Below are 20315 nucleotides of genomic sequence, written 5' to 3' on the forward strand. Positions count from 1 at the left end.
TGTATGGTCAAAGCCAGGCCATCTTTACTGGAGTGAGTGCAGGAGACAAATAGCTTACAACAACCTCAAGCATTGTCTTAACCATTTGATAAAAACTTCACTATAATATTTATTGTATAATGAAGAAAAAACAACACATTCAGGGAAAAATTGAGATTAACTTATTTTTCTTAAAAGGTTCATCTCAAGGATGGCAACAAAGTCCAGCTTGTGCCGCCAAACGGTTTTACATGATCAAACCGAGTACAGCTTCTTTGTGTGAACTGTTGACTACAAACATTTACCAAATACATAAATCTCTTTTAAAAAAGCCATTTTAAATATAGCAAAGCAGTGTCTTCTTGCACAGCAAAGTGAAGAAAGTTTCTACAGAGAAATAAAAGTTTTACATTTGTAAAGTTCTTTTCACATTCTAATCATCTAGCTTTTTATGATCCAATGCCAGGAGTTTTCAGGTTCCGTATTTACTATGTATTTCTTGTGCGCATGATGGTTAATACAGAAATTATGTTAATACATTAGTCGTCTTTACAGTTGAAAGGAAATGGTGAAACATGTATTGTTCTTTTAGAACAAACCCCTGATTTAGTTTTGTAACACAATGGATGTAATTAGGGCTCAAAGGATGGAGTTTTGACTGGGACCACCTGTGTTGACACAGCGGTGACACTCACTCTCAGTATAGAACCACTTAGAGTCCTGAGGGAACTTCCCATGTCCAGTGCAACTTAAGCTTTTTTTGTTTTTCTTTTTAATAATAAAATATGTTATCTGAAGGGAGAAAACTTTCCTGTGATGGTGTCTTATACAAAACACATGAGTCTCAAAGGGTAAGAAAAGTCAGTTTAAAGCAACACTGTCAGTGTCCTCCCTGCTCTAGGCTGGCTTCCACTGAGAGCCGTGGATGTGGATGTGTTCACACATGAGCATCTGGGTGAAGGATGTCAGACCCATACGCTCCAGATCACACTGGGCATATGGGGGAAGATTAACAGTCAGATATTCAGTTCCTGAAAACGGAATACATTGTGACTTGGTCAGTGTAATTTAAATACAAACTCCGAGCCTCGTGTAATATTCCTTTAGAAAACAGTAGTTGTCCTGATTACAAACCTGCATAGAAAGAAAGACTATTGAGATACAGTCAGAAAAGCCATCGCATAAGGCACACAAGAAAATAGACAGTAAATGTGAATGTGTTAACTCCTATTCCAGTATACAGCAGAAGTTCATGAACATGCATAAATAATGATGAAAGGGTCACTTAATACTTTCAAAGCTATAAATGGTTTACAAAGTGGTAAGGGTTATCTTGGACATTCAGTGTTGGGAGACTGTCTTGTTTTAGTCAGGTCTGACCTTATGAAGAACGTGCCTGTAAGTCAATTCCGTACATCTCAGAAAGCAAGCCTACTCTTTTCTGAGTAAGAGCCGAGTGTTGAGACCACAGAGAGGAGAGCAAACATCACCCCACTTTTTTGGCTTCTGCTAACACGTGCTAGCCAACGGTCAGTGAGGCGCTCTCCGCTGCACAGCCTGTGCCCGCTCGCTCGCCACGGTGTGTGTGCCTAATACCTGTGTGCCGGGCAGGAAGGCTGGCGATGAGTTGTCAGGACAGCAGATGAGGAAACATCAAAAGGAGCAGAATTTAGGGAAGTCGGGGGGGGGAAAGCAAAATGGAAGTAAAAACTGCAGGTAGCTGCTCAACATTGTTCAATATAAAATAGCAGCCATTTTTAAACCCTTTAATTTTCAGGAAAAGGAGTATTTAAAAATCTAGGATAAAAGATATACAGGACTTTGAATTTTGTTCATGGCACAAGCCCAGTAAACGGATCAACTTGCCATCACCAACGAGCTGTCTCCCTGTAAGAGTAAGGCCTTGTTCAAAATCCAAGCTGAGGGTGGCACCAGTTTCCGTCAGGACACCGAGAATCGTGTCGAGGGTTTGCACCATAAGAGAGCTGTTCCCTGCACGCCCGTGCCTTCCTGCGCACGCACGGACGCTAAAGCCCTCCTGGATTTTGTAACCAGCTGCGTCATTCTATCTTTAGAGTCAAGGAGAAAAAGATCCCTTTCCCTACAGATATTTTTCTAATTATTTACCACTTATAAAACCTTTGTGCTCATCTACTATTCTGCCATTTTCTCTAATATTAGTTAAATTAGGTCATCTTTCTACCATTTTTCCCCCACAAAAGGCAGGTTTTAAATAACGCCTTATAAAATCTGTTACAACACATTTTATATTTATGCAGGATGGACTTAACACCAATTTCTTGCCACTTTGCTATTTATGTACACATATAAAATATATAATGATGCTCACCCCATACAGCACAAAGCTCACAACAGAACATCACACATTCACCACCAGTGAGGGGAACCCTTTACACAGGCCTCTGAAAAGCTGGGCTGATAATTAAAATCCAAAGTACAGTATATTAACAAAATAGTAAATATTAAACAGTGAATACTCTACTTAAGGACTTCGCCTTTCCCCCCAAATTGGCGGCAATCCACAAAAATATACTTTTTAATCTGGTGACCATACAATACATAGGTACTTACATCAAAGGTGATAATATATTTAAGATGCTATATACACAAAGAGTTTGGCTCAACTTTTAATTTACATATAGAATAATAAGTGTTCATGGCTTTTTTTTTCCAAGGTTCTGCTTGCAAGATATTTTTGTTTTTTCTCCCCTCTTAAAATAAAACTAAAAAGTTAAAACAAGATAAAGCTATTCTTTAAAAAAAAGTTACAACATACAGCTTTGGCTTATATAAATAATTCAGCAGAATGTGTTCAAAAGTAGTGGATATAATTTTATATATAGTCATCAATTCATTAAGGGTGTTTTCTTTCTTATAAAATATACATGACCTAAAATCAGTTTCTTTAATTTTTAAAGATATGAATGTAAAAGAAACTTCTGACATATTCCAATTATAACTTAATATATTAATTTTATTTTGTTAATGCTCTATATTTCTAGGCTAGTATTTCTGAATATTTCATGCGTGTTTTCTATTCTCTCTTTTTAATAGCTAAAAATCACTTCTTTGACCCAATACATTTTTTTTGCACGTGCAAAACAGTTATGTGTGGGGCTTTTTGTTTATTGTTTGTTTGTTTAATATCAACAGCCCTTTCCCATGCACCCCTTTGCAATAGACCCATGCCAAGTTGGGTTATTAATATAAATGACATTTTATGTACAGTATTGCTTTCTTGGTTCCTGCTTTTCTACTGCTCTGTTCTACAAAGCATTTTGTTTTCTGAAGTAACTACAGTCACCGCACAGTTAAATAAAACAAATAGGGGGCCCCCTAGGTTTCTGCAGGCTAATGTGGAAGAATTATATATGGGTACACGTTTCTCTGCAAAAACTTTATCTTACGAAACAAGTAGTCCAAGGAAGTGCCAGACTGGTCTGTTTCTACAGGGTGCTTTGTCTGCCATGTGGACACACATCTGCAGACCTACAAGGAGTTTGCAGTAAGTGCCTGATTTTGTGTATGCAACACACACCCACACATACACACACACTCACACCAACATACATATATATATGTAAAGGGATATATATGTATGCATGTACATATAAATATATTGAACTCATGTCCTTATTCACCAATTTAAGATATGTAGGGCAGTTCACTGCAGTAACACAAAGAACAAACATGAACCAGGAAGCCTTAGGTCACCCATGTGTCCATCCTCATGCGTTTTACAGAAGGGCTTTCTCTGTCCTCAGTATTTGGAGGTCGGCCAAGCACAATTGGAGAATGGAAGTCACCCCGTGGATCCTCCCGGTCACTGCCATCATAGGAGCTGCTGGAGCTGCTCAGACTGTCCACAGGGGAGCGCCCCATTTCCTGCCGGGGTTGGGGCTGTGGAGGTTGTGGCGGTGGCTGCTGTTGTGGCTGCTGCTGCTGCTGTTGGAAGCCTGATGGGGTCATTCTATCACGGGGAGGTGAAATTGGCTCTGACTTAATGTTGATGTTCTGGTTGGTGTTAATGGACAAATTTGAACCCTGAGATAACTGCCCTCCAGCCCTGTAGAGAAACAACAGAGGTGAGATGGTTTGGCAGCACATCTGTTTAACTCATATACAAAGCTCAGGAAACTGTCTGAGAAGACTGAGGGCCTAAGATCCCATTCTTTTGCATCTCAACTTTGAAAAACAAAACAAAACAAAACAGTTTTAGTGTCTGGTGTCTCCCATCCCTCAGGATCCTCTGTCCTGGGCCCTATGACAAGCACATCTCATGCTTTTCTAATAGCCATGAGATGTAAGTGGAGTCATCCTCATTTTTCACCAGAACACGTAGTTTCAGAAAGGCTAGGAATGTGCCTGGTAGGATGCGAGACAGGACTTTCCCCTGTGTCTAAGCTTTAAGGCCCTCCCACTTATTTGTGGGCTTTGTTATTTATTTTTTTGTCACCATGCCTCCCATGTTGTCCAGGGATGGTCTTCAATTCCTGAGCATCAGCCTCTTGAGCAGCTGGAATTATAGGCAGCACCAATGCCCAGCTTTCAGGTCCACAAAACCTTTCCCTAAGATTCTTTGCACTTTCACCTATAACACAATTCTCCAGAGCACTACTGATTACAATTCACATGTGTGGTTCTTTCATCATCCAAGAGAAAGGAGTTGCTGGCTCTCTGGATACTGTGGGCAGGAAGCTAAGGTGTCCCAGGCCTGATCAGGTGCAAAGCAGCCAGCTAGCTGCTGCTACACTGTCCCTCTTCTGGATGCTCTCTTGTACTTGTACCTTCTGGGCACCATCATAAATCCTCTCTGCTTTCCACCCTGACTATAAGGAGCATTCCTTTATGAATAACGTAGTTGGTAACTGGGCCAGAAACAATCAAATGAATCCTATGGCACTTGATGCAAACACAGGGTATTTTCAGTCCTACTCTTTTTCTACTAAGATCCAAGGAGAATGCAAAAGGCACAGGCCTGCTGTCCTCTTCTCCAAAGCAAAGGAGAAAAGGAAGGCAGATTCAGAGCGGATGCTCGGAAGCAATGGCTTATTCATTTGGCAGGCAGTGAGAAGGAAACATGCAGGTGCCATATGGATTTTAGGGTTCCCTTGGTACCATCTGAGATTCTCCATGCTTAATAAGAAAAGTTATGTGCCCCAAGTCCCTTCAAGGAATGCCTGGTTTGCTCAGCAGCATCCATGCTCTATCTACAGCTATGTTAAGAAAAGTCTTCCAACAATTGTACATAAACAAGAATCATGGCAGAGCTTGTTCTTGATAGCCTACACAGTAAAAGGGAACTGACAGGAAGTGTGTGCAGGCCATGTGCAAAAGCTCAGGAAATTTCCAGTTACTCACACCAGAGAGCTGAGGGCTGCTTGTCCTAGATGGTGCTGCTGCCAGGCTGAAGCCTGCCCCAGAGACAGCATTCCAGGGGAAGTAAAGCCTTGCAGGGCAGACAGGTCAGCGCTGGTCAGTGAGTAATCTACAAAAGAAGGGCAGTATTACTACACAGACAAATGTACCTGACCTCTGGGGAGAAGAGACACACTGGATTAAACCTGAATCACCACGTGTTGATGCTCATTGGGACAGAAAGGACAAAGAAGCTTTCTTGCTGAACTAATATCACGACACAATCAACTACATTTGCCTTAATAGCTCCCCGATTGTACACGTCACCTCAAATTCATGAACATCTTTCTATGACATACAAGTCATTTTCTACAAATGCTTTGGTCACAATTACTGCGGCCAAGGCTTAGGATATTAGATACTGCTTACATGTAGTTACTTAAGTTCATCATTAACACTTGGGGCTTACATTTAGTTCTGAGGAAAGGTGGCAGAGACTCCTACTTTTAACTTTTTTCTCATGTCTCAAGAAAGGTGTTTAAAGCATTTGGCTCTCCAAGTGAATTAATATATTTTAAGGAAAAAAAAAAGGCTGAATTGAGAAGGTGCCATTGGCACTCAGATTTCTATGTGATATGTGACTGTCCTTTCACACTTGACATGCCCAGAGAGTCTCAGCCAGATGTCCACTCTAGTGACCCTTCTAGTCCATAATTCTCTTTTGATCTCTTGGCCCATCCAATAACCCACTTGACCTATTCCACTTGGCTATCTCCACAAACACCTTGATTCTGGCAAAACCCAAACTGAACTCATGTTCTCCTCAAAGCTGTTCTTCCTTCCTTGATATATTGCACCAACATACCCAACAGCTCAGGCCAGGAAAGTGAGTGTTCTATTACTTCTTTGCTGTGCTCTTACCTTAGCTAGCAACAACTCTAGTTAATCCTACCTTGCTGTCTCCAGCGTGTGAAGGTCCCAGTGTAATCTACTCCTCTATTCCAAGCCACCAGTAAACTATGACTTGGACACTACACAACCTTTCTACGACTTATTGGCATTCACTTAAAAAACAAGATTTGTTTTTATTATTTCAGTTATGTCTCTGGGTATCTCTGCACATGAGTAAAGGTTCCCACTGAGGACTTGCCTGCAGCTGAAGTTACAGGCAGTTGTGCATTGCCTGAAGTGGGTACTGGGGTCCACACGAGGATCCTCTGCAAGAGTAGCACCAAGTCTTAACCAAAGAGCCATGTCCTATGACCACTAGACCACTGGAGTCCAAAATGACATGTTTGGAAATAGCAAGTATGACTGCAATGCTCTGTAACATACCCAACAAATCCCCACCTTTCCAGCTCAACTCTAACTGCCCGGCCTGTGACACTCACCCTGCTCTGCCTGGTGGCTTCCTGCCTGGTCAGGGCTGGCACGATATGACAGGTCTTTCCCAGTGTTGCTTGTCTTTCTTGTGGTAGACCTCAGTACCACTACTGACTACACTCTATTTACAGTGCCTGCCAGGGCACCTGGCACACATGCTAATACATCTTGAAGCTGGAGTGATGTTACTGATGGGCATGAGCAAGTGTCTATGGGACCCACAGGCTATTTTTTAAAATTGCTCCTTTATTCATCCCTTTACTTACTAAGTATCTACAGAAGGAAAAATAATATATACAATAATATGGGAAAAGAAAAAACACAAACAAAACAGCTATTCTAAGGAGGAGAGTAAAAGTGACCTTGGATGGAATGAGACTGATGTTTAGTCACATGATTTTAAGGAAGCCTGACTCTACTTTATGTGTTTTAGAAATTCCTTGCAGACTCTGTAAAAATAGATGTATGCAATATTTTTAAAATGCTTATATATATGTACTTTCTTTAGAAACTAATGGCGTTTCTAAAAACCGAGCACTACAGTAGAATCTTGAGTATAATGGAATGCCTGCAATGAGACATGTAGAATACTGCAATCTCACTCTGATACTCAATCCAAATGGTGTCCTCAGCTATACCCACCTGCCCATCGGACCTCAAGCTCCCTTCTTGCCTATCTTCTCAACCTCAGAGTACAAACTAGAAAGTCTAACAGTGCAGGACTTTTCCTACATATGCTTACCAGCTAAGATGTGTCTGCTCCTCATCTGGCAAAAAGATATGCCCTTAACTCAAAATCTCTTATGCAGCAAGGGATTGATGGGCTCTAATTGGATTTCTAGAAGTGTTTAAGCTCTGGCCTCTTCTGGAATTAGTTCTGTGCAAGACAAACAATGGGCTACAATTCATAGGCTACTAAGCACCTGACAGACTGGAGCAGTGTGTTTTTTCACACAGGTACTTGGGACGGTAAAGGTCATCCCCAGGCTTTGTCAACAAGACTATTACAAGTTATTTGAAAACTCTGGAATTAAAGTGCCAATCAAAGGTATAAACTGTCCCTCCAGGAGCTTCACAGAGCAGTTTTAGTACTGATGCCAAAGCATTTACTCTGAAGTCTAAAATTAGGTGATCTCTACCACAGTCCACTTATGAGCGTCATAAAGAAGTCACTTCCTTGCACTGCAGTCTTCTGATGGCAGACAAGGTGTTATTTCTTTCTTTCCCAGAGCCAGGTGTTTGGCTCAATTGGGGAGAAAGTGAAACTGCTTGTTCTTCCTGCCTGTCTTAGAATGGTAAACCCACAGGGAACCCTCTGCACACCAGTTCTCCATAGGGGCCATCTGGTTAAGCCAGCAGTATCCCTCCCCCTTCACTGTGACGCCCCCCCCCGCCGTGTGTGTGTGTGTGTGTGTGTGTGTGTGTGTGTGTGTGTGTGTGTGTGTGTTTCAAGACAGGGGGTTGGAGGGTGTTCGCTGTGTAGCCCTGGCTGTTTTGGAACTCATTCTGTAGACCAGGCTGGCCTCAAACTCAGAGATCTGCCTGCCTCTACCCCACTCCCCACCCTAAGTGCTGCAATAAAAGGTGTGTGCCACCACTGTCCACCTACTCCTAAACTTTCTTAACAGCCTTCTGTCTTAAGAATATTTTAAGACCAAAAGTCTGAAACAAAAATACCAAAACGAATGAAAACCTCTTCTTAGCAGCAGATTGACTGGCTATGGGGAGAAACAAGAGCTCATTCTCCTCCACAGGGTCTAATAACACAGACCAAGCCAGTAGCTACAGGAAAAAACACATCTTGCCTGCCACACTGAAGTACCTTCCATACCCCTAGGAGACCTCAACCCTTTCCCAAAGCAGGTTTATAGCATACAGACAAAACAATCTGATTTCAAAGTTGAGGAAGAAAAAGATAGTGTGCAATAAAAGACTTTATAAAAATACCTGGGCAATTTGCCTCCTCCCTTCCTTGGCCACACTTGACAATAGCTACTTGCTTCTTTCTTAAGAAGCAGTGAAAGGTCTGACATGGTGGCACACACCTTTAATTGCAGGACTTGAGAAGCAGGGGAAGGCTTTTGAGACCAGTCTAGCCTACAAAGTGAGTTCTAGGACAGCCAAGGCTACACAGAGGCCCCGTCTCAACCCCCCTTTGCTCCCCCCCAACCCCCGCCGCCAAAATCAACCCCCGCCGCCAAAATAAAAGTAGTAAAAGTTCATGTTGGAGAAATAACTTACTTCATTCTATTATCAACTCATTTTATGTAACTTTTTAAAGGCTTAGCACTTTAAAAATATACATTTAAACTTGAAACAAAAACCCAGAGCTATATTCTTAATAAGCATGTACCCCTTGTTTAGAAAGCAGCAAGAACAGAGTCCAGGAAAAGGCCCAGAGATGGCTCACCAGTGTTGTAGGCTGTCGGCATTGCTGAGTACACTAGTCCCTGTGGAGGCAAGCTCGGAGTTGTCACAGACACTACAGGCGTGGCAAGAGGTTGAGTGGCTTGAGAACTGCTTATCCTTTGGGCATTCTGTGAGAGATCAGAGAACAGATTAAGTGTAATTATGTGGTATTTATGTTCAGACTAAAGATTTTAAAAATAACTTTCAATTTAAATGTGACACTTCACAGTTTTATGTGAATGTCATTATTTCTTGAAACAGTGATATGAGATCCTTAAAGATATTAATGAGAATAACTAAATATTTAAGAGATCTATCTTTGTATTAATTATTCATTTCCCCTTTAAGATTACAGCATATTAATCCCAGATGCATGTCTTAAAATAGAAACTTACCTTATGGGTGATAACACTTTTGTGTGATAACTTAATGAGGACTTGATATCATTACAAGTATTGTCAAGCTACATTAAATGAAGTCTATTTATGTTTTAAATGGTTGATGGCAGCAAAAGTAATTTGTATACATGAGATTATAAATGTAAGAGTACAGGAACAAAACTACGTCCTTTTCAGTCCTTCTATACTAATGCTTTAGGCTGTGGCTTATCCCATGTAGCTGGTTTCCCTCCTGCTCACCCTGCAGGTGATCCAGGTTTTAACAGCACACTCAGATCTGTATCATTCTGGCCTTCCAGTTTTCTGAAAGGAAAGGCTCTAAGTTTTTTAATAATGTACTTTTGAAAAGGCTACTAAATACTGACTGACTGTATTAATAGTATCAGCATAATTGTATCTTAGCCAGGTTGGGAATAAATTAAAATGTTGACAACCCCACCCACCCCACCCCTTTCTCCTTTTCCTTTTGTCCCCTTTCCCCTAGAAGGTCTATGTAGCCCTGGCTGATTGGGAACATCAATCTGCTATGTAGATCAGCCTTGCCTTGAACACACAGAGATCCCGCTGCCTCTGACTCCTGATGGCTGGGATTTAAGAACTGCCTATTCCTGGCAAAAAAAAAAAAAGTCAACTCTTCAATGATGAAGCTACATTAGGATAGCCCCTGTCTTCCATGTGTAGGGGGTATGGCAGAATAATTTTTCCCTTCACACTGACCTAAAGTTGACTTTTTCCAGGATCAAGTATCAGAGAACAGAAGAGACTCCACAGTTTGTATACAAGAAGCTAAAGGATAACTATAATTTGTTTTTACAAATAGTTAGAGCCTAATGACTGACAGTTTTGGGGGTCTGTGTCAGAGCTCAGGAGTCCAAATGAGACTGCATTTTCTCTTGAACTGTTTTCAGAAAGCACTGGAATGAATGAAGGCCTCTGGCTAATATGAGTGCCTGACGGGTGATGGTCTTTTGAGGATCTGGACTCCAGCTTCTCTCAGGTCAGTTTGTATTTCCTACACATCTTCTCACAGGGCATCTGAAAACCATATGATGTACTGGTATGACTGGAGTCTTAATTACTGATTCACCTCTAAGCCTGGAGAACATCACTTTACTTCTCTGAACCCTTTAATTTGTTACAAAAGAAAGACAGACATGTTTGTCATGTCTGGTTTTCAGTGCTCCTGCTGATAATTGAAGAGGTATATTAGAAATGAACCCAAGACAGCATTTTTTACTGTCCCCAGACTTTCTGTAGTTAAAACTTTATATTATTGGTGTCATTGGTGACTTAAACAGACAAATATATTTATATTCCTTTTGATTCACAGCCATCCCACTAAATCTGTAATGAGATAAAATTATTCTAGAAGTGCAAGGCTTAGAACAGAGTCACTGTGGCCTCACTCTTGCTAGGGAAGTCCTCAACACAGGCGCAGGAGCTGGCTCCTTTCTTTCACTTCACTTTGGATCAGAGCCATCAACAAATGTTTAGGGCACAGAATGCCTTGCGTAACTTCCTGAATTCCAGGGAACTGCGTTTCTGATTCTTCCCTGCATTCTGAACTGATTTCATTTTTAGATGCTGAATTAGCTTAAACTTTTTTAAAGAACAATTTTTTATTAGATATTTTCTTCATTTACAATTCAAATGCTATCCCAAAAGTCCCCTATACCCTCCCAACCCCCTGCCCTGCCCTCCAACCCACCCACTCCCACTTCCTGGCCCTGGCATTACCCTGTACTGAGGCATATAAAGTTTGCACGACCAAGGGGCCTCTCTTCCCAATGATGTCCGACTAGGCCATTTTCTGCTACACATGCAGCTAGAGACACGAGCTCAGGGTGTACTGGTTAGTTCATATTGTTGTTCCACCTATAGGGCTGCAGACCCCTTCAGCTCCTTGGGTACTTTCTCTAGATCCTCCATTGGGGGCCCTGTTTTCCATCCAATAGCTGACTGTGAGCATCCACTTCTGTATTTGCCAGGCACTGGCATAGCCTCACAAGAGACAGCTATATTAGGGTCATGTCAGCAAAATCTTGCTGGCATATGCAATAGTGTCTGCATTTGGTGGCTGATTATGGTATGGATGCCCCGGGTGGGGCAGTCGCAGTCTCTGGATGCTCCTTCCTTCCTTCCGTCTCAGCTCCAAACTTTGTCTCTGTAACTCCTTCCATGGGTGTTTATGAAGTTGTAAAGAGTGTGATTGACTACACTTTTTAGCGATCTTTCTTATCTTCATGATTTCTACATTTCAACACACTCAGAAACTATCTCTGAGATTCTGCAGTTAAGTGTCATTTTAAGGAAGGCAAAGTCACACAGTGTCACACATTGGTATGACAGGTGGAGAAACAGTTCAGGCTCAGCACTGAGTCAACAATTTCAATGAGTTTTTGAGGGAGAGACTTAATCTGGTCTCAAATAAAACTAGGTAAAAATAGTGTTCAGATGGTTCTGTGTAGGCTATCCCTACTCTGGGCTTTTTAGAGTTGCATCTTCATGGCAACTTCTTGGTATGACTTCAAAGACTGTAGAAATAATGACCCTCCATACTTGGTCTGCCCACCAGCTAGATCCCTGCAAGCAGTGTGTTCCGTGAGTAAGTGACTTTCAGAACCACTAGAGGGCAACACAGTGATAGATAATTAAAGCATTTAGGACAATAATTTAAGGGTAAAGAGCAGGGTCTAGTAAAAGATGAATTATTTCAGTTTGAACCATAATGCAACCATTAGTGGCATCCTTAACTCAAGAATTTCCCCCCAAAGATATTCATTGTATAATCTAGCATCACATTTATAGCTAATCAGTGAGTATATTTCATATACCAATCCAAAAATGAGCAAGCACAGAACAAATAAAAGATCATCTCTTATTTTAAGGATAAAGAACAAAGAAACTTATTTGAAAAGAAACTGTTAAAAACACACCAGCATGCATAAACATGTCATCATAAGGAAATGAAAATAGTGGGTGCCTTTACACCCCATGCTCACATGCACTCCTAACCCCTGCCCATGCTAACACTGGAACACTCACAAGTTTTTATTCCCTTTAAATCGGAGTCATCTAATTAGACTTGGAATGCATATGATGACATCTGTTGAGTTTGGGTTTTAGTTCCCAACATAGAGGTAAGTTATTTTTAGTCAAGTTTTTTTTCCACAGGAAAAAAACAACATAAAATATGTTTTGGATAAACAGGTAAGAGCTGCTTTTAAAGACTCAAACATTCCTCGTAAGAAGCAAATGTGTGTGTGTTCAATCACAGCCACTTCTTTTTGTAAACAGGGAACCCCCTTGTGGTTCCGACTGCCTCATGCAGGATGAGATAATCAACTCTGAAAAAGGTGACCTCACCAAAAATGATGTAATCTTTTTGAAAGAAAGAAACATAACACAAGATTCTGTGTTACGATCTCAGGGACTCTGAGGGTGAAGTCATTTTCTAAAAACACTTTAATAATTTCGAAAGCCACATAAGGTATTTTGTGTACTTCCTTAGCAAAAAAAGCTTAAGTATCTTGTGTTCATGGATAGCTATTGTTTTTACAAGTTACTTCAATATGTCTTCTCCTTTACCCATCAAATAAAAGGGACCAATATATACAGCAATAAACATAAACATAACTAGGATCAGTAGTGCCAGTAGGTGGATTTCTTGATTAAAAAATGTTTGGATAGTGGAAAACAAATAGAAAAATATCTTTGTAACAAAGGAACAAAGGTTAAATAAGAACATTTAAAATAATTAGTACTATTTATATATTTTTCAACTCTGTTCAAGCAGGAAACCACACTCACCAACTCCAATTCCTCTTCCTCCGACTGTACTCAGCACATAAGAGGGATAAGAGAGTTAACTAAGACTGTTGGAACTTGCAACAAGATCTTTCTTTAGAAAAACATGGCATTTGGATTCTAGTAGCTGTTTGCAACTTTACAGAGGTTCTATACATATCAAACGATGCATATAGTACTTGCCTCTACATTATAGTTGCTTTTTCAAAATAAAGGAAAATTCTTTTAAATTCTCTAGCCAATGATTTAAAGCCCCATCCTGTCCCTTAATCCCACCTCCTCTTACATGGGTCTCTCCTACACACAGCATTGCTTCTGAGACACTTCCAAGTTTAACACTGTGCACATATACATTTAATCCCTGCATAGCTACCCCATCTGGCCAGACAGTTTGTATACATGCCTGTCTACTACCAGACTCTATTGTTAGAAAACTGCTGTGTGTTTTATTTTCCCAGTGGCCAACACATTATAAGACACAGTAAGTGTTTACTAATAAATGCTATAGTTTTGAGTAATAATATATGTTTACCATTTGCAAATAACAGTGTTCCCATGAATAAAACTATCTTAGTGGGGTAAAGCCTTGCATATGACAAAGAAGAGACTGGAAGGGAACTGTTAAACTTTAAAAACAGTAAAAATGAATAAGACAGGTTTTCTCCTTTTAAGTGGTTATGAAATACTTCTATGCTAGAAACAGTCTGCTCATTGATATTTCCTATTTCACTTGAGTAAGTCAAGTTTCTTCCAATTTGTGAAGTGTCCTAAGCCTCACTGGTTTCTCTGCAAATGAATAAACTGATCATTTACTCAACAAAACAAGCACTCAGCGTACAAGTAGGCAAATATAGTTCAGCTGCTCACTTAAACATATCATTTTGTTATCTCCAATTTACAAGACAGATGTCAAAATAATATCAAACTCTTGCTGTATGTAAAATACAGTGTAACTTTACAGAGATAAGGGTATAAATAGCTTATATGACAGTTTTAATTTTCCATGGGGTTCATGGTTTTGTCTTTTTTTTCTGTGACTAGATATGATTTTATTAAGCAGTTTTCAAAGTCCCAAGTAGTTGGGTCTTTCTAACACACATTTCAGTGCCTTAAGTGACTTTGTTTTTTTTTTTTTAAAGAAAGCTCCTAGCAGGTACTGCCTACCTGCAAGGTGCTCAAGGAGCCACTTTAGTGGCTGCTCTTTTCAGGCATACTTCTTTGTTATACACATTTGTGTTTTAACTATCTTACTCCACAGCACTCAGAGAGCTCCTCTACACATCTTACCCGGCTTTCTGAGGTTAACACCCCCCAAAAACTGTTGAGGCTAGGAATTCCATTTGTAAAGCTTTGCACCTCACTTAGATCCCACCAGCCTTGGTGGGCTGAAGGACGGGCATTGCTGAAAGAATACCCGACTGCACGTGTATTCTTTTTGTTTTACTCTTAGTGGTGTTATGCCAGTTACCTTAACTAAGGTAACGTCCTCCAGGATTCTCCACTCTAAAAGCACAATTTCCCCTTTATAAATAACACATGTTTGGGTACAGGAAACTTGATAGTGTGTAAGTGGTTCACTTTAGATGTTTGCCATTACCTGCAGCATTTACTTACTGACGTGCTTAGAACAGTTAGGGCCCTACTATGCTATTATAAAGCTGTTTCCTAATCTTTTGTTTTGTTTTGTTTTGAAGACAGAGCTTCTCTGTGTTCTCCTGGAACTGGACCAAACTTTTTAGACCAAGCTGGCCCTGACCCTGAGTTCAAGATCTGCCTGCCTCTGCTTCCTGAGTGCTGGGATTAAAGGCGTGCTTTAAGGTCCAGCTTTACTATTCTTAAAATTCTTCTAAATTAAATCTGTTATCTAAGGAGGAGGTGTTACCAGTTCCTTATTTATTGAATCATATTTGTATGATGGAATCAGCATTCCTTTTTCCTTGGGTTATAACCTCAAATTACTGTAATTTAAAATTTTCTAGTTTTGGCAAACTGGGATTTTTGTTTTGTTTTTTGTTTTTTTGAAAGAATGGTCCCTGGGACCTTTCAATAATACATCCTTATTCCCTGGCTCCTCTGGCTTATTTGTGCTTCCCTACAACCCACCACTTCCCCAAGGAGCCCTTAGCCTCTGAATTAGATAATGGTATTTAGATATCACAATCAGAGAGAGCACCAGGTACACTCAGCGACTAGATGAAATTACTCAAGGAATTCTTAACAGACAGAACTAGAAAGTACATGAGGATTTCTGTGTCTAGACAGTCCATGAAGAAACCGGCTTATAGGTATTTTTGTTTACAATGCCTTATTCTGGTTTTGTATTAAGATAGATGCTGCCTAATAAAATGAGGGAGAAGTGCTCTCTTTTTTTTTCCTTTCTGAGATAGTGATGAGTTGCTATTAATTCTTCCTTAAATGTTTGATAATTTGGTAGTGAAACCATCTAGAGCTGGAATTTCTATTTTGGAAGATTTTAAAAAGAAAAATACAACTTCCTTATTTAGCACTTAGGTGAGCTGAGTAATTTCCTGGTAGTCTGTATCTTGGGACAGGACTGCCTGTGCCATCTCCTTTCTGCAGCCTTTGCATTTTGCTCCCCTCCCAGCCTTGGTATTTAGAACCTATGTCTCTGTCTTTGGTCAGCATGGCTAGAAAAATGATCAATTAAATTAATCTGGAAAGAAAAAACAAGTTCTTTTTCAGTTTGACTCTTTGACTCTACTCTTTTTCCATTTTAAAGTTCCTGCTACTTTTTTTTCTTTTACTGCTCTGGGTTAAATTTTCTCTTCTTTCTCAAAGTAAAAGCTATGGTGACTAACTTGGGACCTTCTTTTCATCCTTATCAATAATTTTATTTATTCTCCGTGTGTGCATTCACAGGTGTGTATGTGTGCAGGTTAAAGGTCAATGTCCAGGAGTCAGTTCTCTCTTCCTACCCTGTGAGTTCCTAGGATTGAAGTCAGGCTGTCAACTTTGGGAGCAGGTGACTTTGCTTGCTGTGCTGGTATAGTGTGATGTCGATTTGATGCAAGATAAAGTCACCCGGGAGGAAAGAATCTCAATGGAGAAAACGCCTCCATAACTTCAGGCTAGTCAAACCTGGAGAGGATTTTCAACATTAGTGATTGATGGGGTAAGGACCCAATCCATTGTGGGTGGTGCCATCTCTGCATTAGTGGTCCTGGGTTTTAGAAGAAAGCAGGATGAGCAGGCCATGGGAAGCAAGCCAGTAAGCAGCACTACTCCGCAGCTTCTGCATCAGCTCCTGCTTCCAGGTTCCTGGCCAACTTGAGTTCCTGTCCTGACTTCCTTTGATGATGACCTGTGATATGGAACTTTAAGTCAAATAAATCCTTTCTTTTCCAACTTGATTTTTGGTCACAGCAATGGAAACCCTAACGAAGACACCTGCTAAACCACCTGGCAACCCCTGACATTTCTTTTTCTCTAATACAAGCACTTAATGCTTAAACAGCTTCTCCAGCAACGGTCTTGATGGCCCTCAACACTTTGGAATTTTGTATTTGCGGTTTCAGTTAGTTATGGGCATTTAAACAGTTATTTATTTAATTATGTGTGACTATGGACATGAATATGGCCTGTGGGGCCAGAACAGAGCATCAGATCCCTTGGAGATGTAGGCCCTGATAGTTGAATATGGCTTTCCACTAGATGTAGGAGATGTAGGTCCTGATAGTTGAATATGGCTTTCCACTAGAGCAAGAAGTACTCTTGACCTGACTACTAGCTATATGTACTGCTAAATTTCCCTTGATATTTTCTTCTGAGGCCCGCAGATTATTTAAAAGTGTGAGGCTCAGGGATCATAACAAACGAGGGAACAGAAAGACTGGAGGTAAGGCTGGAGGTGGTGGATGACTGCGAGCAGAGTGTTTTCTGGGTACAACAGAGCAGTTGTACCTGTTACCTCTCTCTCAGTGACTAGGTGCAATGTATAAGCCCACGCAAGCTCAAGCTAGACAGAATTCCAGCATGGAGTTGGGAGAAGTGGACACAAAGTCCCAGCCCTAGCTGAGAAGCTATTGGCTGCTAAGAGATGGAGAGTCAGTTTCCTTTAACGTTATGATCCCTAGTAGGCCATACTAGAGGACAGTTTCCACAATGACACCACAAAGGGACTCTGTAAATTTTGTTTTGTTTTTAAAAAAGAAGACACAAATTTGGGTGGGTAGGAGGATATCTAGATGTAGTTGTGGGAGTGAATTCATCAAAATACACTGAATAAATTTTTTAAATAACTAATGAAAATATTATTTTTAAAGGTAAATTTATGGTTATATTTCTACATTAAGATACCTTTCTGAGACTGATTTCTACTGATTATGGACAGAGTCAGTTCTTATAAATTTGCTAAGTTTTATTTTATGAAACATAATGGTCTATTTTGATGAAATGTTCCTTAAGTATCTCTTAAGTTAATATAAAAATGACACTGCCTACCTTTCTAAACTAGTAACTCCAAGTTAATTTGAAAAAACATCAAACAAACATTAACTGAAGGACATTTTATAGAACATGTGAGCAGTGTTCCTCAAAAATGCTAAGGTCACTTAAGCCAAGTCTTAGAAACTCTCATGGCCTAGAAGAATTGAAGAAGACAAGATTAATAAATGAAATATGCTATAAAACATAGTGGCTCTGGCATGAAGAAAGATGAAGTTTAAAACTTAGGAAATGTATGTGAATATGAACTTTAGTTAGTAAAAATTTATAATACTGGGTCATTAATGTTAATAGCTGTCATAGTAATATAAACTGTTAAAGAAATTGTATATGAAGTATAAGGGAACCTTATGATTTTAGTAATCTTTCCAATGAATCAAAAGCTATTCTAAAGTAAAAGGTTTATAAACTGTTTATTCTTTTATTCCTTCTGTTCTTCGTTTCTCTGCATACAGTAAAGATTTTGATGACACTAGTATTACTTCTTCAAGAAAACTGTAACATTTCTTGTAGAGTATTTCTGCTGGCAAGAAATTCCCGTTTTTTAGTTTGAAAAGGCTTTGCATTTTTGAAGAACATTTTTGCTGGGTATAGTGATATGAGATTTTTGTGTTCATTGTTGCTTCATTCTTTACCAGCTGGAAGGAGAGGTACAGTGGTAATTTTCTATCTTTGGTCTATAGGTCATTAACTGGCTGTCTTTAAGCATTTCTATTTGCCCTTTGCTTTTAGCAGCTCCAATGTGCGTGTGTGTGTTTGTGCATATGCACACTGGAAGTGTTTCTCCTACTTGGTGACTGTTACTGCCCTTAGACCACTGTTCCTGCTCTTCTTCTTTTTGGAACTCTACTTTCAGACCTGTTGCACTACATGATAAAGACTTGCAGCTCTCAGATCATTTCTAATTTTGGTTCTTATATTTCTGTTTGGGTATTTTCTACTATTTTACCTTGTTGGCCCAGCCACTGTGAAGTTTTAGTTACCTTTCTCAGGAACTAGACTAGGTTTGAAAGTTATTGTTGCTGTGGTTACCTTTAGTATATTTAATTTAAACCCCTCTAAAGGTGGAAGATGGGCAGGCCAGTGACTATTTCCTTCAATCATCTCCTCTGTGATGTGCCTCAGACTGCCATCTCAGTCGCCTTGTTACTCTCATAGTTCCCACCATCAATGTCTTCTTGCTTCGGAACCAAGTAACAATACTGTCCTTTCTGTATTCCCAGAGACAGTGTGGTGTCATCAATGCACTAGAGGTGACTATATTTGTTGTTCACCCCTCATTGTATGTATCCCACGGAAAAGAAAATGACTCATACAAAGGCTGACCTCACTGCAGTGGCCAGCTGGGTTTCCAGGACATCTTTCCAGGTCTTATACTATGTGGTGCACTCAGTGGGGCTCAAGATGGAAAGACAGGAGTCCAATAGAGAAGTCTTCTATAGGACTTCTATAGACTCCTAAATAAGAGTCTTCTATAGAGAAGACAAACTTAACCTACCCTGGGGCTTCAGAAGTTTCACTGCATGCTTGACCTCCAGCAATTCACTAATCACACTAGCACCAATAGCTTTCTCCATATGGCCTCTAGACGATCTGACCACTGTGAATTAGCAGCACTAAAATGAATCTTTTTAACAGTATAAAGTTAAAAGCAACTTATTTTAAATTTTCTGTTTTCCCAAATCAAAGAGCCCCTCCCCACACTTTTATTTATTTAATGCAGAGTCAAAATATGACTTAAATATCATGGGCCTGTGCACTGCTATCTTGGATAAGTAGTAATTTTTAGTTCTGTTTTCTCATCTCTACCTTGCTATGATCATAGCCTAATCGAGAACTAAATGAGAAAATAACCCTAACAAATTACTGATGAAAAATTAGACAAATGTAGAATCACTCCCTGAGCCTGACAGCATCACTTTCACGTAGCAAAATGCAAATGGCAAATTTAGAAACTGCACAATAGAATGCACCTGGCATATCATATATATTAGTGTGCTAATAGTCAAACTGCTGCTGAACTTAAAATGTCTTTACAACTTGCATGTGTATTCTAAAACTGTCTACAAGAAGAAGCTAAGGAGCATATACATTCTGTTCTTCACACAAAAAGACAATTCAAGAACAAGTGATTCTAGAACTGTAAAGACTCTCAAGAGGTAAAGTGAGACGCATTATACTCTGGTCAAAGAGAAGGGTCATGTAAAAGGAATAAGCAAAGAAAATTTTTAGAGAATAATTCCATCCAGTTTGCAAGCATTCTTTCCTAGATAGTCTATAATAGTTCTCTTTGCTATACATAATTTTCTAGCAAATAATTTCATTATTCCACACCTAAATGCACATATTATTGAAAATATGTGAAGTACAGAACAGAAATGACATGTTTAATCCATAAACCAAAGTCAAATATCTAAAGAAAGTTTTCAGCCTGAGAAAATTAAAATTGAGTATAATAACCTCTCCAATTTAGCTTTTATTTTAAATAACCATTAA

General features: G+C 39.7%; 1 protein-coding gene across 10 annotated transcripts in view; it reads right to left on the bottom strand.

Annotated features, from left to right (window-relative positions):
- The window catches only part of Mef2a (myocyte enhancer factor 2A), a 145294-nt gene continuing 124979 nt past the window's right edge, over positions 1 to 20315 (bottom strand). For 4 of the 10 annotated variants that reach the window (NM_001291191.2, NM_001291195.1, NM_001291196.1 and 1 more), the window contains 3 exons: positions 9152 to 9278; positions 5362 to 5488; positions 1 to 4066 (listed from right to left, as the gene is read on the bottom strand). In NM_001291191.2, the coding sequence (NP_001278120.1) occupies positions 3706 to 4066; positions 5362 to 5488; positions 9152 to 9278 (615 nt within the window). In that variant the 3' untranslated portion in view covers positions 1 to 3705. Of the gene's footprint in view, positions 4067 to 5361; positions 5489 to 9151; positions 9279 to 13358; positions 13383 to 20315 lie in introns of all 10 variants that reach the window. The other 6 variants (NM_001357324.1, NM_001033713.2, NM_001357325.1 and 3 more) reach the window with 3 other exon arrangements.

This window comes from Mus musculus, chromosome 7, assembly GCF_000001635.26.
Source record: "Mus musculus strain C57BL/6J chromosome 7, GRCm38.p6 C57BL/6J".
In the NCBI taxonomy this organism is placed as follows: Eukaryota; Metazoa; Chordata; class Mammalia; order Rodentia; family Muridae; genus Mus; species Mus musculus.